This window comes from Felis catus, chromosome D4 (genome assembly GCF_018350175.1).
Source record: "Felis catus isolate Fca126 chromosome D4, F.catus_Fca126_mat1.0, whole genome shotgun sequence".
NCBI lineage: Eukaryota > Metazoa > Chordata > Mammalia > Carnivora > Felidae > Felis > Felis catus.
Genome location: NC_058380.1, coordinates 6,093,299 through 6,116,521, shown reverse-complemented (window position 1 = coordinate 6,116,521; position 23,223 = coordinate 6,093,299). Strand labels below are relative to the sequence as shown.

Sequence of the window (23,223 nt, the reverse complement as noted above, 5' to 3'; positions counted from 1 at the left end):
TTATAGGTCTGATGGTACCAAAAAAGATCCCCTTAAGATCAACTCTATGGTGAGTACTGTCTATAAAATATTACTGTAGTGTGAAAAACTTGGATTTTTCTAATTCCTTTTTTTCCCTCCTCTTGGCCTTATAAAATTACAAAGCTGTTTTAATCTCAGCAGGCTCTTCTTGGACAGTTCTTACTTTGTAAAAGTATTTTTTAAAACCAGGCTGCCCGATTTTAAATACTTGGTTTTGCTTACATATGTCTAGCAAGCCCCTGTCATCTTTGTGAACGTAGTGATATTCAAATCAGGCTTTTGCCTTTCCAAAGCCTCAATTCCTGTGTGACTCACTAGCACCCACTTCTCATGGCCTCTTTTCTTCTAACATGAAGTGAAATGCTCATTGGGTGGTTTTCCTGTAGGATTTGGACATTTTTTGAACATATTTTTAAAACTTTCTGCAGATGTCTGTCAAGAGCATTAAAGTCCCTGTTGTAACCATATTTTTATTTACTACATATTCTCAAGAGTTTCCGTAGAAAGCAGTGGGGTGTAACTCTTATCGTTACATAAGCACATTTTGTGATGTAGCCCTTCTGGGTACCATCTTTGTGAAATTAGTGGCTATGAGGCATATTCACTGCCTTTCTCTCTCGCTCCAGAGGAAGGCATTTTTGATTTCGGGCTTCTTGAAAAGTTAAAACCACCATGGTTGCCTTGAGTAGTGGTTCCCGATCTTTTACTGTCAAGGACCCCATTTACTGTCTCTCTCCACTCCATATTTTAAAATAGTTTTTGAACAAATGATGTCGGTGACTGCCCATCAGTGCTTCTGAATGGCATGCACCAGCCAGTGTTTAGCCTCACTAAATTGATATTTTAATCACACACTAGGAATCTAAGCATTTTAGTTAGCTGTTCAGCTCTTACTGTGGAAGAGGAAAACTTCTATTAAACTTTTGAAATTAAGCAACAATGTATTGTCCCCCTACTATTTTCTTGGCCCTGTAGATTGTGATTCACTAATCTCCAAAACAAAAAACTAAAAAACTATCTTGGGATATAGTTACAGAATATTAAAATTGACTGGTCCTGGGGAGTTTATTTGAACCTTCTCCTTTTATAGAGGAAGAAACTTATACCCTGAGAAAACCAAGTATCTTGGCCAAGGTCATACAGCAGAATGGCCACTAGGCTGTAATGGGAAGCTTCCTATCCAGTGTTGCTTGCTCTGTACAAGATGCGTCTGTTTTGGGTGCTTCTTTGTCAAGTTTCAGCTGGGTCACATGGATCTTGCTCTGCCAGGAATTTCTTTGTATTTGAGAAGCAGTTAAGTTATTGGAGAAGTTATAAAGAGCAGTAGGCATTTCTCAGGATTTGGAGCTAAGATTGGTATCCAGTGTTTTCAGTCTTCCAGGTAGAGAGCAGCAGTGGTGGTTTCCATTGGAGAGAGCCAAGATGTAGCAGGTGTGGGTAGGATTCCTGTCTGTGTTGTTTCTCATAGTTTTTCCAACCTTTGGAAGTCATTAGTAATGCTGTTATTGGTTATTTCAGGATTTGAACATTTGAAGTTAAGAAAGGATAAGAAACTTTTTATTGTCTTGATTTTTCTTCCCCCTTCTTCTCTCCAAGAGCTGGGGTGCAGAAGGCTATCACCTCTGGGTAATCAGCGGATTTGGTGCTCAGAGTACTGAAATTGAGTCTGACTCCAAGAGTATAGTTAAACAGCCTGGCATTCTGCTATTTCAGTTTATCAAGAGTGTACTCACTGTAAACCCTTGTATGGTAAGTTTTTTCAGTTAAAACCGTTTATTTTAGTGGCTTTCAAAGTAGACTGTCAAGATTCTTCTTCTAAAATTGGTGTATTATCTTCTTCAGTATATAGTTTTTGTGATTCTTATGTTTCTTTTTAATAACTTACACAAAAATTTTACTTCTGAGCAGCTTTTGTTTTTTGATTTTTTTAAAAATAGGATCATAAGCAATTTGAGGGAAAGCAATGTATGCAGATTTACTTGAGTAATGTAATTTAGTCTTTATTTGACTAGAAATTCCCAAAGTGTGCTCCATAAGGCACAGTTTTTAAGAAATAGCAATAGCAGTTAGGATAAGGGAAAGTCTGTCATCATGTGAGTGAAATAAAGACTTAAAACTACAGAGATTTCTTATTGTAGGCTCTCAATGTGAAATGTGCATCATGAAAATCCCAGAGTCGGTGTACGAAAAAGAATGTTTCCCAAGCCAATTTAACTATGAATTTTCAAGAACACTTTGAAGAAAATATGCCTAGAAACCTGCTTTGGGAAACACTGCCCCAAATTATAATATGAACTCCTCATGTTTTATTAATCTGAAATAACATATTTTATGTTGTTAATGTATAATAATAGTATATGTTACATGTTAGAAGTGCATACGTTGATATCTGCCACTAATGGATTTTTACACATTCGGTACAACCAGTTTCTAAATGAAATTTACAGTTATAGTACATTGAGAAAGAATAGGACAGTAGTCTGGATCTGAGATTTCATTACTATAGTTGCAGAACAAAGATCCCCAGAAAAACAGGAACAAAGTAATTCTTCCTCCCCTCCCCCATCCCAATTTATAATTTAAAGGCAAATTTTATGAGTTTTCTGTGAAGACCACATCTGGACTGCCATGGAAAGCTGAGAGGCTGAGGTGCTGTTCTGTCTGATGGAGTAGTCAGTGAATAATAGGCCCACATTTGAGAGTACTGGCCTTCTGATGGAAAACCAGGGCATAATCACCAAGAGTAGAAATTACCTTATTTAAGTCTAAATATTGTCAGAACCCGGCACAGTCCTTGGCACTAACCAAGCATTTACCCAAGTGATTATTGAGTTAATTGTTCTGAACCAGGACCACAGACTTGGGCTACTCTTCCCTTGGGCTACAACCGTTCAGCATCCAGTTATCCCCATTCGTAATCACCTTCTTCTTGCCATATGGGCACATGGTGAACATATACCCACAAACTGTTTGACCAGATACATTTTCTTGCCACCATTCATGAGATATTTTATGTGAAACTTGTTTGTATATAATGAGTAGTTATGTTCACTTTTCATTTGGAAAATCCCTCCTAGCATTGCCATTTTGGAGCAGTAATAAAGGACACTACCGTGTAGCAGTTGTAAACCAGGTCATATTCTGGGGTCTACATAATAAAACAGACTGTAGCACAGATTTTGTTTACACTGGGAAGTAATCATGAAACTGTTACCTGTTCCCTTTGAATATAACAGTGCATGAGATCTTTACGTAGTTGTGTCCTCAGTGAGTAAAATCTGCATTGAGAAGCATGGCACATTTCCTAGGATAAGACTAAATCAACGTATTAACGTGTTTTCCTTTACCTGATACAGAGGCGTTTTTATTGGCTTTCCTCCTTTACCCTCTTCTTCCCTTCTCCCTCATCCAGAGTAACCAGGAGCAAGTGCTGCTTCAGGGGGAGGATCGATTGTACTTGAACTGTGGAGAGGCCTCACAAACCCAGCACGCCAGGGGTTCCTCGGCGCACCCTGAGCATAAGGCTGCTGGGGCCAAGAGCCCCTTTGCAGATAGCGGTGTAGAGTCTCAGGGTTTAAGCACTTTGCTTGGACATCGGCATTGGCATGTGGTGCAGGTAAGTCTTCAGTTACTGTTGACATAGTCCTTGCTAAGGTAGCACCTGGAGCAGAGTTAAATTTCTTCTGTTCCTTTGGAAAATTGAGAAGCTTTTTACCTTTTTGACTGTCACATCTCTCTTCTGCTTTTCTGTCTTGTCGTCTTCTTTTCTTGCCACTGATGTAGCGTGGTCCCCACTGTGTTGAGCCCACGAGCAGCTAACAGTTCCCCAGACTGCAAATGTGTGCTTTGCCCTCTGAAGGAGCAAAACTTTATACAACTGTCAGCCTTTTTATTTTCTTTTTTGGTGTAAATTCAGCTCTGCAGATTTGCATAGGCAAAAGTGTAGTGATTTCATGGAAAGGGACAGTGTCCATTAGGACCCTGTGCAGCTGACCTGTAGTCCTGATGAGTACATGTCTGGGTTAACTGCCTGTCTTTGAACCCAAATTGCAGACTTCCATTCACACTCTAGAACCTTATTATCAATAATAGTATTATTACATAAATCTTGTTCCAAATTACTTATTCTGGTATAACTTTTAAATTAGCAGTTTCTTTGAATAATTCTGATAAACTGGGATTTAACATGGAAATTAATTCTGAATTTTGACACCAAAGAAAATTAATTTGAGTAAATCAATAAGTTGGAGTCTCTTGAAAGAAACTTGCTACACAATTTTGTAAGTCCCGAATGTTTTCTTTCCCCCTTCTGATACCAAAGTGTCTTCAGTACATCAACAGTGACTCTTGGATCAGCTTCCTTTAGTCAGGTGCTATTTCCACAGTTCTTTGCGCTCCTTCTCCATTCTGTACTTTTACTCTCGTAGCTTGTTCAGTTCCCGTGGTATTTTCAGTTGACTTTGAGTGGAGATAATGAGAGACAGAAGAGTGGTCATGGTATGAGGCGTTGAAGGAATGTCTCCTGCACTAGCCTGTGGTACACACTAAAAGAGAATGTGTTTAACTTACATTAATAAATTCATAAAATCAAACAGCATGTGTACCATTTTATAATTAGTAACAATTATAAAATAAAACTGCATCAGCTACTTCCTTGACTAAAATTTTCCACTGCTCCCTTCTCTCTTATAGCCATTTCTCTGCTATTTTCATTTCCCCATACTTTGAACTATTCATTCTACACTGACCTAGCATCAATGCCAGTTCTGCCTAGCCAGGTCTGTGTTGCCAGAGAGCCAAGTAGAGCAGAGGATCAAAGAAGGTAGGTCTGGAACTCAAAAATCCGTCAGGCAATAAATAACAAAAATTGAATTTCCTTCCAGCTCAAAAATTCAGTGATTCTGTGATTCTTAGCTATCTATGAGTTATCCCATATTATAGCACATACACTGATTTTACCACTTTAGACAAAGTAGGTACTAGGAAGATTCTTTTGTCATTTTGTTAGCTATCTAAAATATTCAGAAAGATGGACTTCAGCTTTACCCAGTTCTTGGTTTTTTGTTACTTAAAACTAATAAAAATAATGTCAGAGTTCTAGTCACAAAAACAATTAAGTTGTAATAGACTCATAGAATTTTTAGAGCTGGAAGGACCTTAGAGATTGTGTAGTCCAACTGGATTTTATACATGAAGAAACTGAGGCTCAGAGAAGTTAGGTGACTTGCCCAAGGTCACACAGCAGAGTAGTGTCAGACTTAAACTTACCATAATATAAAATTAAAGTAACAATCTAACTTATTTTAACACGTCTAAGTATTAAATCTTGAATCATATACTGTTGACCTTGAACCAAGATCTAGAGTGTGCCTGTTTGGCAGTGTTTTGTTGTGATTTGCCCTGAACTTTGTTGGCTGGCCCTCTAGCCAAATGAGTCAGTGCAGCATATGGGGGAATTTTGGTGTGGCAGTTTATGGTGTTCATATAACGTAATGCTTTACCTCCCGGGCTTTTAGCCATGAGTAATGATTCCCTGAAGAAACATGGGTACCTGTTTAATTCCCTCTCCAACATACGCTCTTCTCTGGAATAAGTGCCCACAGCCTCTATCAAAGTGACGTTGTTTATGTGATTTATACTTTGTATTCTTCTTAGACAGCTTAGAGGTCATCAAATGAGCTCCAAGTAATTCTGTCTCTCTGTCTGTTCCTCATCTAGACCGCTGGACTTGTTGTTTATTTAGGCATTCTACCTTGTACTTGTTGGTCTCCTGATCAGAAGATTCAGTGTTAAATATGTTTTTCCTTTCACTTAACACACGTGCATACTTGTCAGCAGTTCGGTTAGTGGCTGGTGGTAGAGATGGTGCTTTTCTTGTGTGTTTTTGTTTTTTTTTTTTAAATAATAGTTTTCCTATCTACAGATTTTAAAAACTTTGAAAGTTGTTGGTTGACAAATGGAGCACAAATAGTGTGAAATTAAAACGACAACAGCATCCTTGTGCTTTTAGGGTACATTCCTTCTTGGACTGCCATTTATTTTTACACCCAGTACGTTGTGTGATACAGACATTTTTTTCTGAAAGGTGCATGAATCGTTATCATCCACTGTTCTGAAATGGTGGTTTCATAGTTAACCTGGCTACTAACTCTTTGGAAAAAAAATAGGCTTCACAAAATATGCTAGGGATACCAACAGAGAGGATTTGATTTGATTTGATTTGATTTGATTTGATTTTATTTTATTTTATTTTATTTTATTTTATTTATATTTTATTATTTTATTTTATTATTTTATTTTACAATATATGAAGTTTATTGTCAGATTGGTTTCCATACAACACCCAGTGCTCATCCCAAAAGGTGCCCTCCTCCATACCCATCACCCACCCCCCCCACCCCCCATCCACCCTCAGTTTGTTCTCAGTTTTTAAGAGTCTCTTATGCTTTGGCAGAGAGGATTTTAAAGGCTGTTTCATTTATAGTTGATTTACTCTGCTTTCTAGAATGTGGATCAGATGTACCGGGTGTGGTGTTAGGCACGAGCACACCTGCTAAGAGGGTGGCGCTGTCAGTCCCCCCGCGGCTACAGACAGAAGCAGTGTAAGCAGGAGATAGATAGGTGTTAGCAAAATGACTTTAAGGGGGAGAGAAGGTAGATTTAGGTTTTTGGGGAGACTGAGGAAAATCCTAAGGTATTAAGAATAGAGATTCTGTCCCTCAGCACTCAGTCTCCCAGTGACGTGGAGTGACCTTTGTGTCCTGAGTCTGCTGTCCTGGCCTGAATTCTTCATGACTCATTGGCTTCCTTTTCCCTTACTTCTGCCATTTCGTGTTCTGAGTATTGGGGGCAGAGCTCAAAGTTCGGGGGACACATATCAGTAAATGGAACCTACTGGGGAAAATGAAAGTTTTTGTTCTCCTTTCATAGCATCTTCGGACACACAACTGCGTCAGAAATAAAGCTTCGTTTTCAATTTACACTTTGAGCTTTGAAAATAAACCATTTGTGGTTTGTCGCACCTCAAACATTTTTAGAGGTGAAAAGAATACATTTTTTTCTTGTAGAGATACTCATCAGAGTGTGGATCATTCGATAAAACTTAACCTTGGTTCCTGCGTTAGAACCCTTCGAGTTAGAATGTACTGCGTCAGGGAGATTCCGCCTCACCCTCTCCCCACCCACGTTTATAAATACGTGGGAAACGCATAAGGTTCAGCGGAAGTGGGGGTTCTCTTCAAGTGTTCTAGGTAGCTGGCTCCATTGTCCTCTAGGCACAACCTTCTTCAAGTGACTTGATGTTTTTCATCCACAAACAATTCACTTACCACCTCCCACAAAACTACTTTGAACTCTTCTCTCACCACCCCATCATGACTTCAGGTTACCGTGCCTCTGAACTGATGTCATCCATCATAGGGAGCTTTATTAACTGGCCTGAATGATGCAGTTTATCTGTCAAGATACACGTTAAGCCTTTTTCAAGCATGTGTCATGACAGTGTTATCTTTGATTCTGCAAGGTAGGCTTCTACAGACCAACCCTGGGGTTGAGAACTTCCTAACGTACCAAAAGCTATTAATTTATTTGGATTTTAGGTTGACTTACTAGATAATAAATGAAGTCTAACAAATAGTTTTATAAACAAATTTTAAGACCGATATTTTCAGCATACTGTTTTTACTTGATTTCAGCATACTGTTTTCACATTATGTAAAAAAATCTTACTAGATTTGATTGTATTGTACTGGCTTTTAAATTTGGCTTTCTTTTTAAAAATATATAATGCCTTTTCTTTGAGTACAATGAAAATGAATTTGAATAAATTGAGGTTCTTCTAGGAACAGAAGAATCTTCCCTTGTTCTTTCTTTCTGTTAAGTTTCACCCCACACTCACCACATGCTCATGAAAACTGCTTAATCAGTTGGCTAGAAGAGAGATCAGTCTCACTAAAGGTGGAATTTACTTAGTTTACATTGATACCTCAAGAATCTTTTAAGTTTAAAATTCTTACTAGAGTAATACAAAGACACCATGCACAGAGATGTAAGACTGACAACCTGGAAAGGTATATTTAGTACCAGAATTGCAGATTAAGAGTTAGTATCTGTAATCAAGAGTTCTTACAGGTGAATAGGTTACACACCCTAGTAAAAAACAGTAGCCTGTATGTACTTCTATGGGTGTATGGATGTTTGTTTTGAGATAAAATAAAAACTGACCAGTGGTTATCCCTGGAGCAGTGATGGAACAGAATTTCGTTTTGTACTTTGTATATTTTTATATTGTTTAAGTTTTATAAGCAGTATTTTGCTGTTTTAATCAGAAAATATAAACATAATAAAAAACAGCTCCATTAAAAAGCAAAACAATCTCTTGCCGAGGCTCTCATTTTATCAGATAGGGTTGTTTGGGGATGATGCCAGTCAGCAACTCAAGACAGTTCATCTCCCAGTTGTTGGTTGTCCTCATGACTGGTTCTCTAAAAGTCTTTTTTTGTCAGTCTGTATTTATTGTGTGTTCAATATTTAAAAACGGTGTAGAGAAAAAGCAGTGTAGGGTAGGAAAGCCTCATGTCTAGAAACTCATAATGAAATGGTTAAGGCAGGAGATGTGAAATATGGACTGGTATTCAAATGGTAAATTCCAAGTACTCTGCTAGTAATACCTGTTATTTGGTAACACTAGACATCGTACAGGAAAATGAATTTCATATTGTGACGTTAATTGCTTTAAGTTTAAATACATTTTGGAAGTCTTACCAAACTGATGTATTATTTTCTGTAGATTTCCAACACCTATCTAGAGAGCAATTGGCCTATACGGGTGAGTTATTTGTTATTTTCTTGGTGATAACTTTTATTGGATAGCATTTGCTGCAAGAGGCATTCTGGGAATTCAGCCTTTTCGGTGGGTGCCTTGATAAAAGTAACATTTTAATACTTGATCCTTTGTACATTGTTAGCATATTAACATCTATAATTTGGTCAAATGTAACTTGCGTGTAAATATTCAGATTTTTATATTTAGCATTTTACATTTAATTCACTTAGCAAACATTTATTAGTAGTCTGTTTGCCTGACACAATAATGCTAAGCTCTTTATACTTAATAAAGTATATAGGTTTGCAAAGAAGAGTTCTTAATTTTTTTTTTTTTTAATTAGTTTTCAGCTATTGATAAGCTTGGACAGAATATTGCTGTGGTTGGCAAGTTTGGTTTTGCACATTACTCTTTACTCACCAAAAAATGGAAACTTTTTGGAAACATTACCCAGGTTAGTCTTTTTGAAATTAAAAACTGATGTCTCAGACTCTAAGAGAACTGTAAAGTAAGCCACTGTTAATAAAAACTCAAATCAATAATCAAATCAGATAAAAAAATTGAGTTAATAAAAAAATGATGTTGATGTTGGATTACATGTAAGAGTCAGTTCTAATAAAGTACTTGATATTTGGTAAAGGATTTGTATGGAGATGGTTTCTAACTTGAGGATTTACTCTTCCATTACATCTTGGGATCACCAGCTATGATCAGAATAAATATCCACAAAATTTGAGATCATTTCGTGCTTGTCAGTGTGTGATGTAAAGATGTGGGTAGCATAGAAAGATGGGCAGTTGGATTTTGCACGAATCAAATAGGAAAAGACGAGGAAGTTACTGTTAAGTAGGTGCCTGCAGTGCACTTGAAGGAGCTTCCTGAACCCTTGTCACCTCGCTGATCTTCGTAACTCAGGACACTGATATTACTCACCATTTTATAAAAGAAAAACTAGGATTTGGAGTCAAGCAGGTGATAAATGATAAAGCCAGAATTTAACCAAAGTCTGTTGCATATTCAGGGGAGTAATGATGCTGCATGGTACCCAGTTATTTACAGAAATATTTGTATATTCAGAATAGGACATGAATCATTATTATTAAAGGCCCCAGAGTAATACTTAATTGGGGGGGATAGAGAATAGAGCAGAAATAATTTGAGCTTTCATTGTCTGCGTAGGAATATTTTATAAGTGTGTTACTTGTTGTAACTTCTGGCAGCATACATAAAGGTAAATAGTGTTTTTGATTATCTTTTAAGGAGCAAAATATGATTGTGACTGGTGGCTTAGCCTGGTGGAATGATTTTGTTGTCCTGGCATGTTATAACATAAGTGACCATCAAGAAGAGGTAGGGTTTTGTTTCTTTCAGAAGTAATAGATTTTTTATATTTTAAAGATGTTAATCACTATTTGGTTTAATATTAAAATAATTTTTGGAAAATGAACAAATCATTTTATTCTTAAGAATTTGGCATTTTTAGGGGCGCCTGGGTGGCTCAGTCGGTTAGGCGACCAACTTCAGCTCAGGTCATGATCTCACGGTTCGTGAGTTTGAGCCCCGTGTCAGGCTCTGTGCTGACAGCTCAGAGCTTGGAGCCTGCTTCGGATTCTGTGTCTCCCTCTCTCTCTGCCCCTCTCCCACTGACACACACACACACACACACACACACACACTCTCTCTCTCTCTCTCTCTCTCTCTCTCTCTCTCTCTCAAATGTAAATAAACATTAAATAAAAAAAAAAAAGAATTTGGCATTTTTAGGTAATGAGACTTTCATTACAGGTTACTACTTTAAAAACATTTTTAAAGGCTCACCAGGGTGGCTCAGTTGGTTGAGCATCTGACTTTGGCTCAGGTCATGATCTCACAGTTCATGAGTTTGAGCCTCACAGTGGGCTGTCTGCAGTTAGCACAGAGCCTGCTTCGGATCCTCTGTCTGCCGCCCCCTCCCCCCACCCCTTCCCCCACTTGCACGCATACACACACTCTCAAAGATAAATATTTAAAAAAATTTTTTTTTAAGTTTTTAAAGGGATAATTCAAACTTCTAAGATAACTTTTTCTAAGGATTTTTATAGCTGTTAGATATTCTCTGTGAAGTTTATAAAAAGAATTATTCAAAGCTGAGAAGTTTATAAGGATGGCTATAATTTATTGATTTGTATGTTTATATTTTTAGAAACTGCTGGTCTACTTATATCATGTCTAGATATTCAGGTCTTTAAAAGGGAGTGCCTGGGTGGCTCAGTCAGTTGAGCGGCTGACTCAGTTTCATCTCAGGTCAGGGTCTCATGATTTGTGAGTTTGAGTCCTCATGTTGGGCTCTGCGCTGACAGTGCAGAGCCTGCTTGGGATTCTCTCTCTCCACCCCTCTGCCCCTCCCCAGCTCATGCACAGGCTCACACGCTTTCTCTCTGTGTGTCTGTCTGTCTGTCTGTCTCTTTCTCTCTCTCTATCTCAAAATAAATAAGCTTAAAAAAAAAAGTACCTTATACATTCCCTGTTTTAATCACTTCATCTTTTGGCTATTTGTAAATGAGCCTACCCTGTGAAAATATAAACATTATTAATGCTCAGATTAGTCTTTAAATTTCTCTTACTTGAAAAGAAGTCAGTAGACAAAAAACAGATGTCTAAAGTATTTAGTCATCTGTGGTGTAGGTATCTTGTTTTTACAGTTTTTCTCTTTTTGTGTTCTTCAGCTCAGAGTTTATTTGCGAACATCAAATCTGGACAATGCCTTTGCTCACATCACCAAAGCACAAGCAGAAACATTACTGCTCAGTGTCTTCCGGGACATGGTAATAGTATTTAGAGCCGACTGTTCAATATGCCTTTACAGTATTGAAAGAAAATCTGATGGGTAAGTATATAGCATGTGACAAGTCACTTTTTGCTTTTGTGTATTATGTTTCCTCTGTAGTTTTTATTTTCTTAAAAGTTATTCTAATTTTGCATTTCGTTTCCTGTTTTAGAAGTTAAAAAAGTAAGAAATGCTATGCTTAGTGATGTTCATGTGGTTATTTTTTAGCCACCTAAGTAAAGAGCCTGCACTAGCTTCTTCAGCTGATCTTACTGGATTTATTTGGAAAAAAAAAAAAAAAGAAAAGAAAAATCTAGTTTTGGGATAGGGTAACTTCGATACAAGGTTTTTTTCACAGCCTTGAAAACAAGTGGTTACCAGCGATCCTAAAGTTCTAGACACTTGGGGAAATTTAATACTGGCTTCAAGCCTTAGGAAGAGTGTCCTTTGCCAACTCACATAATTTCCCCCGAGCTAGATGGCTGTAGACTGTAGCAGGAAATGCTGTGCGTCCCTGTTGCTGCTGTGTGTTGCCTGTATTCTTCTTGGTACATGGTTGGCTTGCAGCACTCAGACCCCACCTCTTGAGTTTTATTGTAATTTGTGATGTGTATTTGTTTCTTTTTTAAAACAGTCGTGAAGTGTGTATTTGCTGAAATAGCCTAGTGATTGAGGAATACTGTAAAGATAAGAATTAAGAAATTTTACTAGCCTCGGATAGAACCCGTATCCTTTCTCAACTAACTAAGCTATTCCTATTTTTGTTTCCTAGTTTCCTTTCCTAATTTTCCGAGGTCTTTTTCTCCTTTCCTTTCTTTCTCCCTCATTTCCATATGTGTTTTTTGTATATGTCAACCTCACCAGTCTACTGCTTAAAGGATATTTGGGGAGGAGGGAATGAGAAGGAGAAGGCATTTGGATCATCCATAAGCATGAAATCTACTGTTAATAGGAGACAAGAAAGGAAAACAAAAAACTCGTTAGCCTTCACGTTGAGGTGTATTTTTCTCTTTTTTCGCAGTCCCACCACTACAGCTGGTATTCAGGTTCTTCAAGAAGTCTCCATGTCGCGCTACATTCCTCACCCTTTCCTTGTGGTGTCTGTCACTCTGACATCAGTGAGCACAGAGAATGGGATCACCCTGAAAATGCCACAGCAGGTACCGTTCCCTTATCAGAGCTTTCTAGAGTTTCATCTCGGTTTATAGCATTTCAAGGTGATACCAGCAACTATTTGTTTAGCAAATAAATATTAAGTGTCTAACATGTCCTTCTATGGAGATACTGGGTTATAGTGGCAAACTAAACTGGGCTTTTGTTCAGACAATCCAGAAGTAATTGTGTACATAATTAATTACAGTTGTGATACACATACCAGAAAGTAGTATAGGTCACCCTAAGAGTATATAACAAAAACATGGAATAGTCTAGATAGAGATTTCTGTACCGTTTAAATTGAAACCCAAAGGGTGAGTGGTAGTTATCTAAGAGTAGGGATTTCAGGTCAGTGAGAAGAGTAGTGCAGAGGCCCACCCGTAGGAGAGAAGATTATACATTCAGGGAATTGGAAGAACTTCAGAGTGAGTGGACTTTATCTTAAAGTCTGGCTTTATTAGGAAGTCTATAAAGTATCTTAAGCTGGATATTATTAGATCTAAGCTTTGTAATGTTCAGTCTAACCGTAAGAAGGAGAATGAACCAGAGTGGGACAAAACTGGGTATAGGGAGAGGAGCTGAGAGGCCCTTATAACGATCTAAGTGGAGGGTGCTAGTGACCCAAACTTGCCAGTGAAAAAGATGGAAAGAAGTGGAATGAACATAAAATACAAACACTGCATGATTAGTCAACTTTAAGGAAAGAGAAAACATGATGCCTTAGTTTGTGATTAAACCGACATTTTAAACTTCCTATTCCAAGTTTCCTTCTTCTTAAAAACTTTTTTAATGTTTATTTATTTTTGAGAGAGAGAGAGAAAGTGCAAGCCAGGGGAGGGGCAGAGAAAGGGAGACACAGAAGCAGAAGCAGACTCCAGGCTCTGAGCTGTCAGCACAGAGCCCGACGCAGGGCCTGAACTCACAAACTGTGAGATCATGACCTGAACCGAAGTTGGACCCTTAACCAACTGAGCCACCCTGGTGCCCCCAAGTTTCCTTCTGTTACACAAATGGTTTCCAAAGTTCATAGAGTTTTCAAAGGAAAACTCTATGTAGATTTATTTGTCATCTCTGTCTTCTTAGTCTGTCTTTTATTTCCCATTAAGGCACTTCCATTCATCTTCTTTAAAATCTAGATCCCATTTCCTCTGCAAACTATATTTCATGATAGCCAGAGAATCATAGTAATAAGGAAAAGTTCTATTTTACAGAAGAATTGAAGCTGAAAGATGTGAAAGGAAGGTAAGAATTATACAATCACCATTTTGTAGCCCCTGTGGAAATAACTGATTTAGACAGTGACCAGGTGAAAGGTTGATGGGGTATTTCACAATGAGGAGATGAGGTGGCCATATCTAAGTCTTATTAATCCACGTTAGCATGACTACAAGTGGGAGAACCAGGTGTAGTATGCTTCCCCGGGGTGATGCAACATTAGTTCACATGAAGAATTCTACCTGAATTCTGAGCTAAGCTTCTAGAGTCAAGTTCCATTCATAGGAAATACAGGAATAGAAGTTTAGTTTATCACCACAAGGAAGCAGAATGTAGAACATTCTATAGGAATGTGGGGGGACAAAGTAAGGGGAGACTCTTCTAAAGAATTCTTTACAACTGTAACAATCAAATGTAGTGCTAAGTTCATTTGTATCCTGATTCGAACTGGCTATAAAAAGACACTATTGGGGCACCTGGGTGGCTAAGTTAAGGGTTCAACTTTGGCTCAGGTCATGATCTCATAGTTCATGGGTTCAAGCCCCGTGTCGGACTCTGTGGTGACAGCTCAGAGCATGGAGCCTGCTTTGGATTCTGAGTCTTCCTCTCTCTGCCCCTCCCCTGCTTGCTTGCCCGCATGCTTTCTCTCACGCTTGTGCGCGCGCTCTCTCTCTCTCTCTCTCAAAAATAAACATTAAAAAATTTGTTTTAAAAAGACACTATAAAGCAATTAGAGATACTTGATATCCACTCAGGTGACATTAAGGAATACCTGTAGATTTTATTAGATGTGGTGCTGGCATTATGATTAGACAAATATCCAAGTACTTTGGAGATGCATAGTATAGGGGTAAAACAGCATATCTTCCTTTAAAATACTTTGGCATAATAAATGAAAAAAAAGGATGGATGGAGCAAATGTGGCAAATCTTGAATAACTGAATTTGGGTGATGGGAATCTTGGGGTTCGTTGTACTATTCTCTGTACTTTTGATCACATTTGAAGTTTTCGTATGAAGGAAGATAAAGGGACTCCTCGTAGTTCCCAGATACAGTATGCAGTCAGTGGCACCAGCAATACTGGGTACCACATTTAAGAAGACGTTTCCAACAGACACATGAAAAGACGCTCAACATCATTCATCATCAGGAAATTACAGAACCACAGTGAGCCATCACCTCCCGCCTGTCAGAAGGGCTAAAACAAAAAACACAAGAAACAATGTGTGTTGACAAAGATGTAGAGAAAAGGGAACCTTCATGTGCTGTTGTTGGGAATGCAAACTGGTGCAGCCACTGTTAAAGACAGTACAGAGGTTCCTTAAAAAGTTAAAAATAGAACTACCCTATGGTCTAGTAATCACACTACTGGGTATTTACCCAAAAAAATACAAAAACACTAAGTCAGAGGAATATGTGTACCCCCATATTTATTGCAGCATTATTTACAATAGCCAAACTGTGGAAGTATCCACTGGTAGATGAATGGTAAAGAAGATGTGATATATACTATGGAATATTACTCAGCCATAAATGAAATCTTACCATTTGCAAAAACATGGATGGATCTAGAGAATATAATACTAAGTGAAATAAGTCAGGGAAAGACAAAAACCATTTGATTTCACTCATATGTGGAATTTAAGAAACAAAACAAATGAGCCAAGGAAAAAGAAACCAAGAAACACTCTTTTAAAAAAAAATTTTTTTTTTAAATGTTTATTCATTTTTGAGAGACAGAGAAAGGCAGAGCATGAGCAGGGAAGGGGCAGAGGCAGGGAGACACAGAATCTGAAGCAGGCTCCAGGCTCAGAGCTGTCAGCACAGAGCCCGACGCAGGGCCTGAACTCACAAACTGCGAGATCATGACCTGAGCCGAAGTTGGACGCTCGACCGACTGAGCCACCTAGGCACCCCCCAAGAAGCAGACCCTTAACTGTAGAGAACAAACCTGATGATCACCAGAAGGGAGATAGGTGGGGGATGGGTGAAATACATGACAGGGATTAAGGAGTGCACTTGTGATTAACACCTGGTGATGTATGGAAATGTTGAATTCGCTATACTGTACACCTGAAACTAATATAACACTATGTTAATTGGAATTTAAAAAGTTAACAAAGAGGGCCTTTCACAAAGGGAAGAGATCTAATGTGGTAAAGAGCAGATTAAGAAGTTGAAATGTAGTAGGAAATAGACTGATTACTCCTTGCACAGAGGGAAGACCAAGATTGCTACAGCAAGGCATGTCTTGATTCAATATTAAAGATTAAAGAAACCCCAACAACGAAAACTGTTTAAAAACAGTTGAGATGGCCTCCCTTATGAGAGGGGCTCCTTGTCTCTGAAGCTCCTAAGAAGAATCATCTGCCAGAGAGTTTTTAGGGTAAGGGATGGTATATTTGATTCTTTCAAATTTGGCATTTGGGAGATACATGTAGTCCCTGCTTTTATGTTAAGTTTCTGAAAAGCTTATTAAAATTGCTTGAAAGTGCTGTTGCAGTCATCTGTTCTTACATATTGTAGTATAGAAAATGTTGAATACATGGACACGAATGAAGTTAAGAGAAATGGTTGCATTTGTTTAGTGAGGTAATGTAAACTGTAGTGAAATTTGCCCATTTTAACACTCCACAATGGTCATTGTGAACATTAGTCATGTTGTGGTGAATTGCAGTAGGTTCTCCTAAGAAGTGTTACGGAGTTTCTGTGCCAGTCCCTGGACCCACTGCTCTGATTCTTGGGACTGTGTCTTCATTTTTCTTTGTCCTCTGCGGTCAAGCTCTTACAGTTGCCACGCGTCTTTTAATTTCCATTTTTCCTTCTCCTGCCTCCATGTTATATGTTGTTTCTCATGTGTTATGGAAAGATAATCCAGTTTTTAGTTTTCATGTCTTTCTGTGCTAAATTGAGAACCACAACTTCTTTCCAAGTAAAGTTCTCAGTCTTTGTAGCACTTGTTTGGAGATACTGTCTTTTTATTTTTTTAATTTCTACTTTTTTGTAAATTAACAGCATTTCTTTTCTTTTAAGTGTTTTATTTTTATTTTTGAGAGAGAGAGCAGGGGAGGGGCAGGGAGAGAGAGGGAGACAGAATCTGAAGCAGGCTCCAGGCTCTGAGCTGTCAGCGGAGCCCGATGTGGGGCTGGAACCCATGAATAGTGTAGCAAGATCATGACCTGAGCCGAAGTCGGATGCTTAATTGGCTGAACCAGTTGAATTATGCGTCCCAATAACAGTTCTTATTACATTTATTTTCTACCTGGACACAGTCTGAAGAAAAAGTGAATGACAAAACCCATGAATCTCCTGGACCGTCTTGCCATTTCTTATACACAGTCCCTGTAGTGTCGGAAAGCCAGTACAAAAGAGCGTTTGGAGTAACTGCTTTGCAGTAGCATACGTAGGGTGTCTGTGCTGTTTTTCTGACTGGACCCTAAATAATAACGACAGCTTAAATTCATCCTGTCGGCCGGCCTCAAGCTGGGATGCAGTCCCACCCGTTCCTTCCTAAAATTCTTCCCTTCTCTGGTGTGTGTCACGCTGTGCTCCTCTGTCCCTTCTGGCCACCGGCTGCTTTCCAGTCCTGCATCCTTCGCTTGAGGAAGCTCGTCCGCTTCCTTCACTTCACCAGCTCACGGTGGTTCTGGCGTGCTGCTCTGAACTCCGTTCCTCTCTGACCGCACTTTTACTTGCAAGTCTTCATGTTCTTTCACGTTTATTTAACGAGCGATGAAATTAAACCGTTCAATTTTCCCTTCCTTATTACCTTCTCCTTGTAACTTGTCAGTGGTACCTGGCACCTCCCCTAGGTGTGACAGCCTGAAATCCTCTTTGATTCAGTTCTCTCTTTTCCTGCCTTTCATATCTGTGGTGTCTGTGAGTTTTTTTTTTTTTTTTTTGACGGGGGGGTGGGGAGGTTTGGTAAATCAAAATACTAAAATGCTCTTCCTCTTTACAAGTGAAAACATCTTGATATCTGAGATTTCGCTCTAAAACAATGCTTTTCAACCTTCAGCCGGGTGAGAGGGTTTTTAATGGGGAGTCCTACTTTAGGATTCGATTGAAATGTTCCATAATGAAAAGGCAGACTGTTTCATTCACTCCTGAAGTTAACACCCATGATGTCTGCCAGTACCTCAGAATTTTTTTACGTTTATTTTGAAAGAGGGAATGTGAGCAGAGGAGGGGCAGAGAGGGAGGGAGAGAGGGAGAGAGCGAGAATCCCAAGCAGGCTCTGCACTGTCAGCACGGAGCCTGACATAGGGCTTGAACCCACAAACTGTGAGATCATGACCTGAGTCGAAATCAAGAGTCATATGCTTCACCGACTGAGCCGCCCAGGTGCCCCTGGATAATGGATAACTCAGAATTTTTAATAACTCTCTTACTTAAGAATCATAAGTAGTGGCTTATTTTCTGCCTTGTTTTTAAACCTGGCTTTCCAAGCCCTCCTTGAAGGTCTCTTTTATGTTTTTCCCATAATATTCCTAATCTAGTCAGATTGTTCTCATTTTCCCAAAAGAAATGTTCTGTCTCGGTGTCATTCACGTGATGTTCTTCATCTGGAGAACCAGCCCCTTCCCTTTCTCCCGGGTGTCCTCCTCACCCTTCAAGCCCGTTTCCCCCCGTAAGCCTTCTGTGGCTGTGCCAGCGAGGTCACTGAAAGGTCCCTCACATTTATGAGCTTGTGAAATTCTCCTCATTTTATCAGGAGAATTCAGCTCTGCCCTCAGTTTTACATTCATTTGTACTGTTCCTGAATTGCAGTGTGGTTGGTTAGACCCTGGCCAGAAAGCAGCCTGTTCTCCACATTGCCCAGCAGAACTGCTGTGCACGGTGCACACTCCGTAAACACTGTTGGTGGTTTCACCTGTAAACCGTATAGATTGGGGGGGTGGGGGATGCTGCAGACCTACGGATTAGCATGACTTCAGTTTTTCTTTCAGGCTCGCGATGCAGAGAGCATTATGCTAAATCTCGCAGGACAGCTCATCATGATGCAGAGGGACAGATCGGGACCTCAGATCCGGGAGAAGGACAGTCACCCTAACCAAAGGAAGCTTGTGAGTAAAATGAAAGTCATTTAGAACATTAAGGATGAAGGGATAAAATAAGAGGAGAGTATAGTCTTGTGACTTGGAAACTGGAAGATGTGTAATATCAGCCTTTAAGTTTCTAGGTAGAAGACTGTTTGCGAAGGGTAAATAAGAACGTTTTGCAACAATTATATGTTCTATGCTCCAGGTGGTAACGCTTAGGCATTATTATTTGCTAATTCTAATGGGAAAGTAGGATAAATTGATGAAGTTTGTGGGGTCTTTGGGTTTTGTCTTGTTTTTAGATTTAAATACACATACTTTGAAAGGAAGGAAGGTACCCTCATTAACTCTAATTCTAAATAGAGTCCCCTAATTTTCCCAAAAGAAGTTGTGCCGTCCTTTTGAAAGACTTCAGAAACTGGCACCTAGGAACTTCAGAATGTGCAGATTTAGTAGGAAGACGATTGATTCTGGTCTTTGCTTTTGCAGCTGCCATTCTGTCCTCCCGTTGTACTGGCCCAGTCCGTTGAAAATGTCTGGACCACGTGCCGAGCAAATAAACAAAAGCGTCACCTTCTGGAGGCCCTGTGGCTGAGCTGTGGAGGTGCAGGGATGAAAGTTTGGCTCCCTCTCTTCCCCAGGGATCACCGCAAGCCCCATTCCTTCTTGTCCCAGCGGATCATGCTGCCTTTCCACATCAATATTTACCCCCTGGCTGTTCTGTTTGAAGACGCGTTAGTCCTTGGTGCTGTCAATGACACTTTGCTCTATGATTCTTTGTACACGCGGAACAGTGCTCGGGAACAGCTGGAGGTGCTCTTCCCTTACTGTGTCGTGGAGAGGACCTCCCAGATCTACCTCCACCACATTCTGCGTCAGCTGCTGGTCAGGAACCTTGGGGAGCAGGCCTTGCTCTTGGCCCAGTCCTGCGCTGCATTACCTTACTTCCCTCACGTGCTGGAGCTCATGCTCCACGAAGTGCTGGAGGAAGAAGCTACCTCACGGGAACCCATTCCCGACCCTCTGCTTCCCACTGTGGCAAAATTCATCACCGAGTTCCCCCTCTTCCTGCAGACGGTTGTTCATTGTGCCAGGAAGACTGAATATGCCCTGTGGAATTACCTTTTTGCAGCCGTTGGAAACCCCAAGGACTTGTTTGAGGAATGCTTGATGGCTCAGGACTTGGACACAGCTGCCTCTTACCTTATTATCTTACAGGTAACACTTCTCTTCTCATAAAGGTACCAGACTTAATGAGCTTAAACTCAGGAGAGAGAAAAAAGAAATATCCTGTGTCGACACTGTTTGTGTTAAAGGGACTGACACAGTCTGGTTCTCTGTTCATTTTATATCTTCTTTTTGAAGAACTTAATCTTCTCAAATGATGTCAGAAAACTTTTTCGAATTTTTTTTTAATGTTTTTATTTTATTTTTGAGAGACAGCGGTGCGAGCAGAGGAGGGGCAGAGAGAGAGGGAGACGTGGAATCTGAAGCAGGCTCCAGGCTCCGAGCTGTTGGCACAGAGCCTGATGCAGAGCTTGAACTCACAGACTGTGAGGTCATGACCTGAGCCAAAGTCAGACACTTAACCAACTGAGCCACCCAGGCGCCCCAGAAAACTTTTTTGAATGTCATGAAGTAATGCTTCAAGGATTTTTTTTTAAGTTTCTTTATTTTGAGAGAGTGCAGGCAGAAGTGAGGGAGAGAGAGAATCCCGAGCTGGATCTGTGCTGCCAGCACAGAGCCCCACTCAGAGCTTGAACCCACAAATTGTGAGATCACGACCTGAGCCGAAACCAAGAGCCGGATGCTTAACCAACTGAGCCACCCAGGTGCCCCTGCAAGATTTTTTAAAAATCCTGTTTGTCCATAAGTAGGCCTGAAACCGATTGAGTTTATGGTATTATTTTGAATAATATTGTGTATTATTATATAGACAACGTAGTAGTATATACTACATATATATAGTATACATACAACAACATCTGTTACATAGGAAACGTAATAATAAAGAGTTATCTTTAATATTAGCAGGTTTGGGGCGCCTGGGTGGCTCAGTCGGTTGGGCGGCCGACTTCGGCTCAGGTCATGATCTCACGATCCGTGAGTTCGAGCCCCGCGTCGGGCTCTGTGCTGACAGCTCAGAGCCTGGAGCCTGTTTCAGATTCTGTGTCTCCCTCTCTCTGACCTTCCCTCGTTCATGCTCTGTCTCTCTCTGTCTCAATAAATAAACGTTAAAAAAAAATTAAAAAAATAATAATAATATTAGCAGGTTTGGACTAGTATCGGCTAATTGGAGCTCTTTGAGCCTCCTGCAGGCTCATCGTGTTTCCTCACATTCGGAATTGCCAAGCGGGACTGTGGCTGCGATGTGGGTCCTGGCGGAGCACCTGTGCTGGGCTCCCCAGAGCAAGCTGAGAAGACTCGGGCCGGCCACAGTAATTACCCTCGCAGCACACGGTTCTTCTCAAATGAAGGACTTCTTTGAGACTCCTGAAAATCGGTTCCACTGTGTGTTTGACAAAAGGGCTTCGTAGTTGTTGTTCTTATCAGTGTCATATGCATTTGACAGGCTGCACTTTCATTGATCTGAGAAGCTAATCATAAACTTGTTTTAAACTCTGCCTGGAGCACATTTCTTGTGTGCTTATTTACTTCACGAGCACTGATCGGAACCAGAGGAAACAGTCCAGCGGAAGCTGGATGGCCCTTAAATTCTGTGATTCCTTGGCTAGCCTAAAAAAAGCCACAGAATGTTAAAAAGAGAAACAAAATAGATGCAGCTGTTTTTTGTTTTAGGTCACCCCTTAGACTTCCAGTGACCTCCCGAACAATGGAATTGGAAACTTTTTCTCTCCCAGTTCCAGCATTTTTGTGGGTTGTCAGATAATAATTACAGTCAGATTAGCCTTTCCCTGAAGGCCAAGGTAGGCGGTGAGGTTACACCTGTGAAAGAATTACTGAGGCCCACTGTGCAGCAGAACTACAGACTGTTGCCCGGAGCCACGAGCACTTTTGTCACATCCTCCACAACCTGCCACGAGAGGTGGACCTGAGCTTTTTGGAGTCAGGCAAACCTCGATTTGTATTGTTGCTTTTCGGCTGGTCGTTAAGTTCCTAAACCCTGTTTCCTCATCCGTAAGATAGGAATGGTGTAAGTACTTTGCGGAGTCAGTAGGAACCAGGGAAGAGAGGATGTGGGTCAGGTTTATGTGAGGTGTCTGGAATATAGCGGGAGTTTAGAACATCATGTTTATAGTACGCCAGCCGAGTGCTTGCCTCGCTTTTCCCTGCATCGTCCTCTATATTGGTCCCTTTCTTGTTACTGTTAAACATTCCCCTACAGCATTGTGGCTGCATTCCTTCTCTGGTTCAGAAACGGTGGAGATGAAGAGTTGCTCATACTTCCCAAATAATTTGCCGTACAAAAGGAATGCTTGTCTTTGGTTGTTTTTGTAGAATATGGAAGTTCCGGCAGTCAGTAGGCAACATGCTACCCTTCTGTTCAACACAGCCCTGGAACAAGGCAAGTGGGACCTATGTCGACACATGATTCGATTCCTTAAAGCCATTGGCTCTGGAGAATCTGAGACCCCTCCATCCACACCTACAGCTCAGGTCGGTTGCAGAATTGCACAGCTTCTCTAGACCACACACCTCCATGGCACCTTTCTCTAACTGCACTGCACATCGTGTATGATCACAGGAACCCAGTTCAAGTGGTGGATTTGAGTTCTTCAGGAATCGAAGCATCAGTTTGTCCCAGTCAGCTGAGAATGTTCCTGCTAGTAAATTCAGCTTACAGAAAACACTGAGTATGCCATCCGGCCCTTCTGGGAAAAGGTAAAAGAATAATGAGCTGTCACTGCTGTTAGGGCATTCTGTGGCAACATTGCATTTTAGGGCGTTTGTAAATTGGATCTTATGAAAACAACTGTTTGATCCAAATGCAGTTCCTTCTTCCATTTGTGAAAGGCTTGAAGACCACACAGAAGGCCTCCCTTCTTCCTTCCGCCGTATTTCACTTCATTACTTTCTGTACAGTTTCTGTTCCTTGTCCTAGAGGAGGTCCTGTGTCCCCATTCTGAATGCAGGCAACTTTCGATTACCCTGATAATAGAGGACCAGAATAAAAAGGAAGGTAATTAAATCTGCACATA

General features: G+C 40.2%; 1 protein-coding gene across 6 annotated transcripts in view; it reads left to right on the top strand.

Annotated features, from left to right (window-relative positions):
* The window catches only part of RIC1 (RIC1 homolog, RAB6A GEF complex partner 1), a 147,353-nt gene that overhangs the window by 114,528 nt on the left and 9,602 nt on the right, over positions 1-23,223 (top strand). For all 6 annotated transcript variants that reach the window (XM_045043061.1, XM_023243272.2, XM_023243271.2 and 3 more), the window contains 12 exons: positions 1-49; positions 1,618-1,770; positions 3,434-3,637; positions 8,810-8,848; positions 9,189-9,299; positions 10,106-10,195; positions 11,551-11,711; positions 12,673-12,811; positions 18,971-19,087; positions 19,553-20,281; positions 22,523-22,681; positions 22,770-22,906. In XM_045043061.1, coding sequence (XP_044898996.1) covers positions 1-49; positions 1,618-1,770; positions 3,434-3,637; positions 8,810-8,848; positions 9,189-9,299; positions 10,106-10,195; positions 11,551-11,711; positions 12,673-12,811; positions 18,971-19,087; positions 19,553-20,281; positions 22,523-22,681; positions 22,770-22,906 — 2,088 coding nt within the window. The remainder of the gene's footprint in view (positions 50-1,617; positions 1,771-3,433; positions 3,638-8,809; positions 8,849-9,188; positions 9,300-10,105; positions 10,196-11,550; positions 11,712-12,672; positions 12,812-18,970; positions 19,088-19,552; positions 20,282-22,522; positions 22,682-22,769; positions 22,907-23,223) is intronic.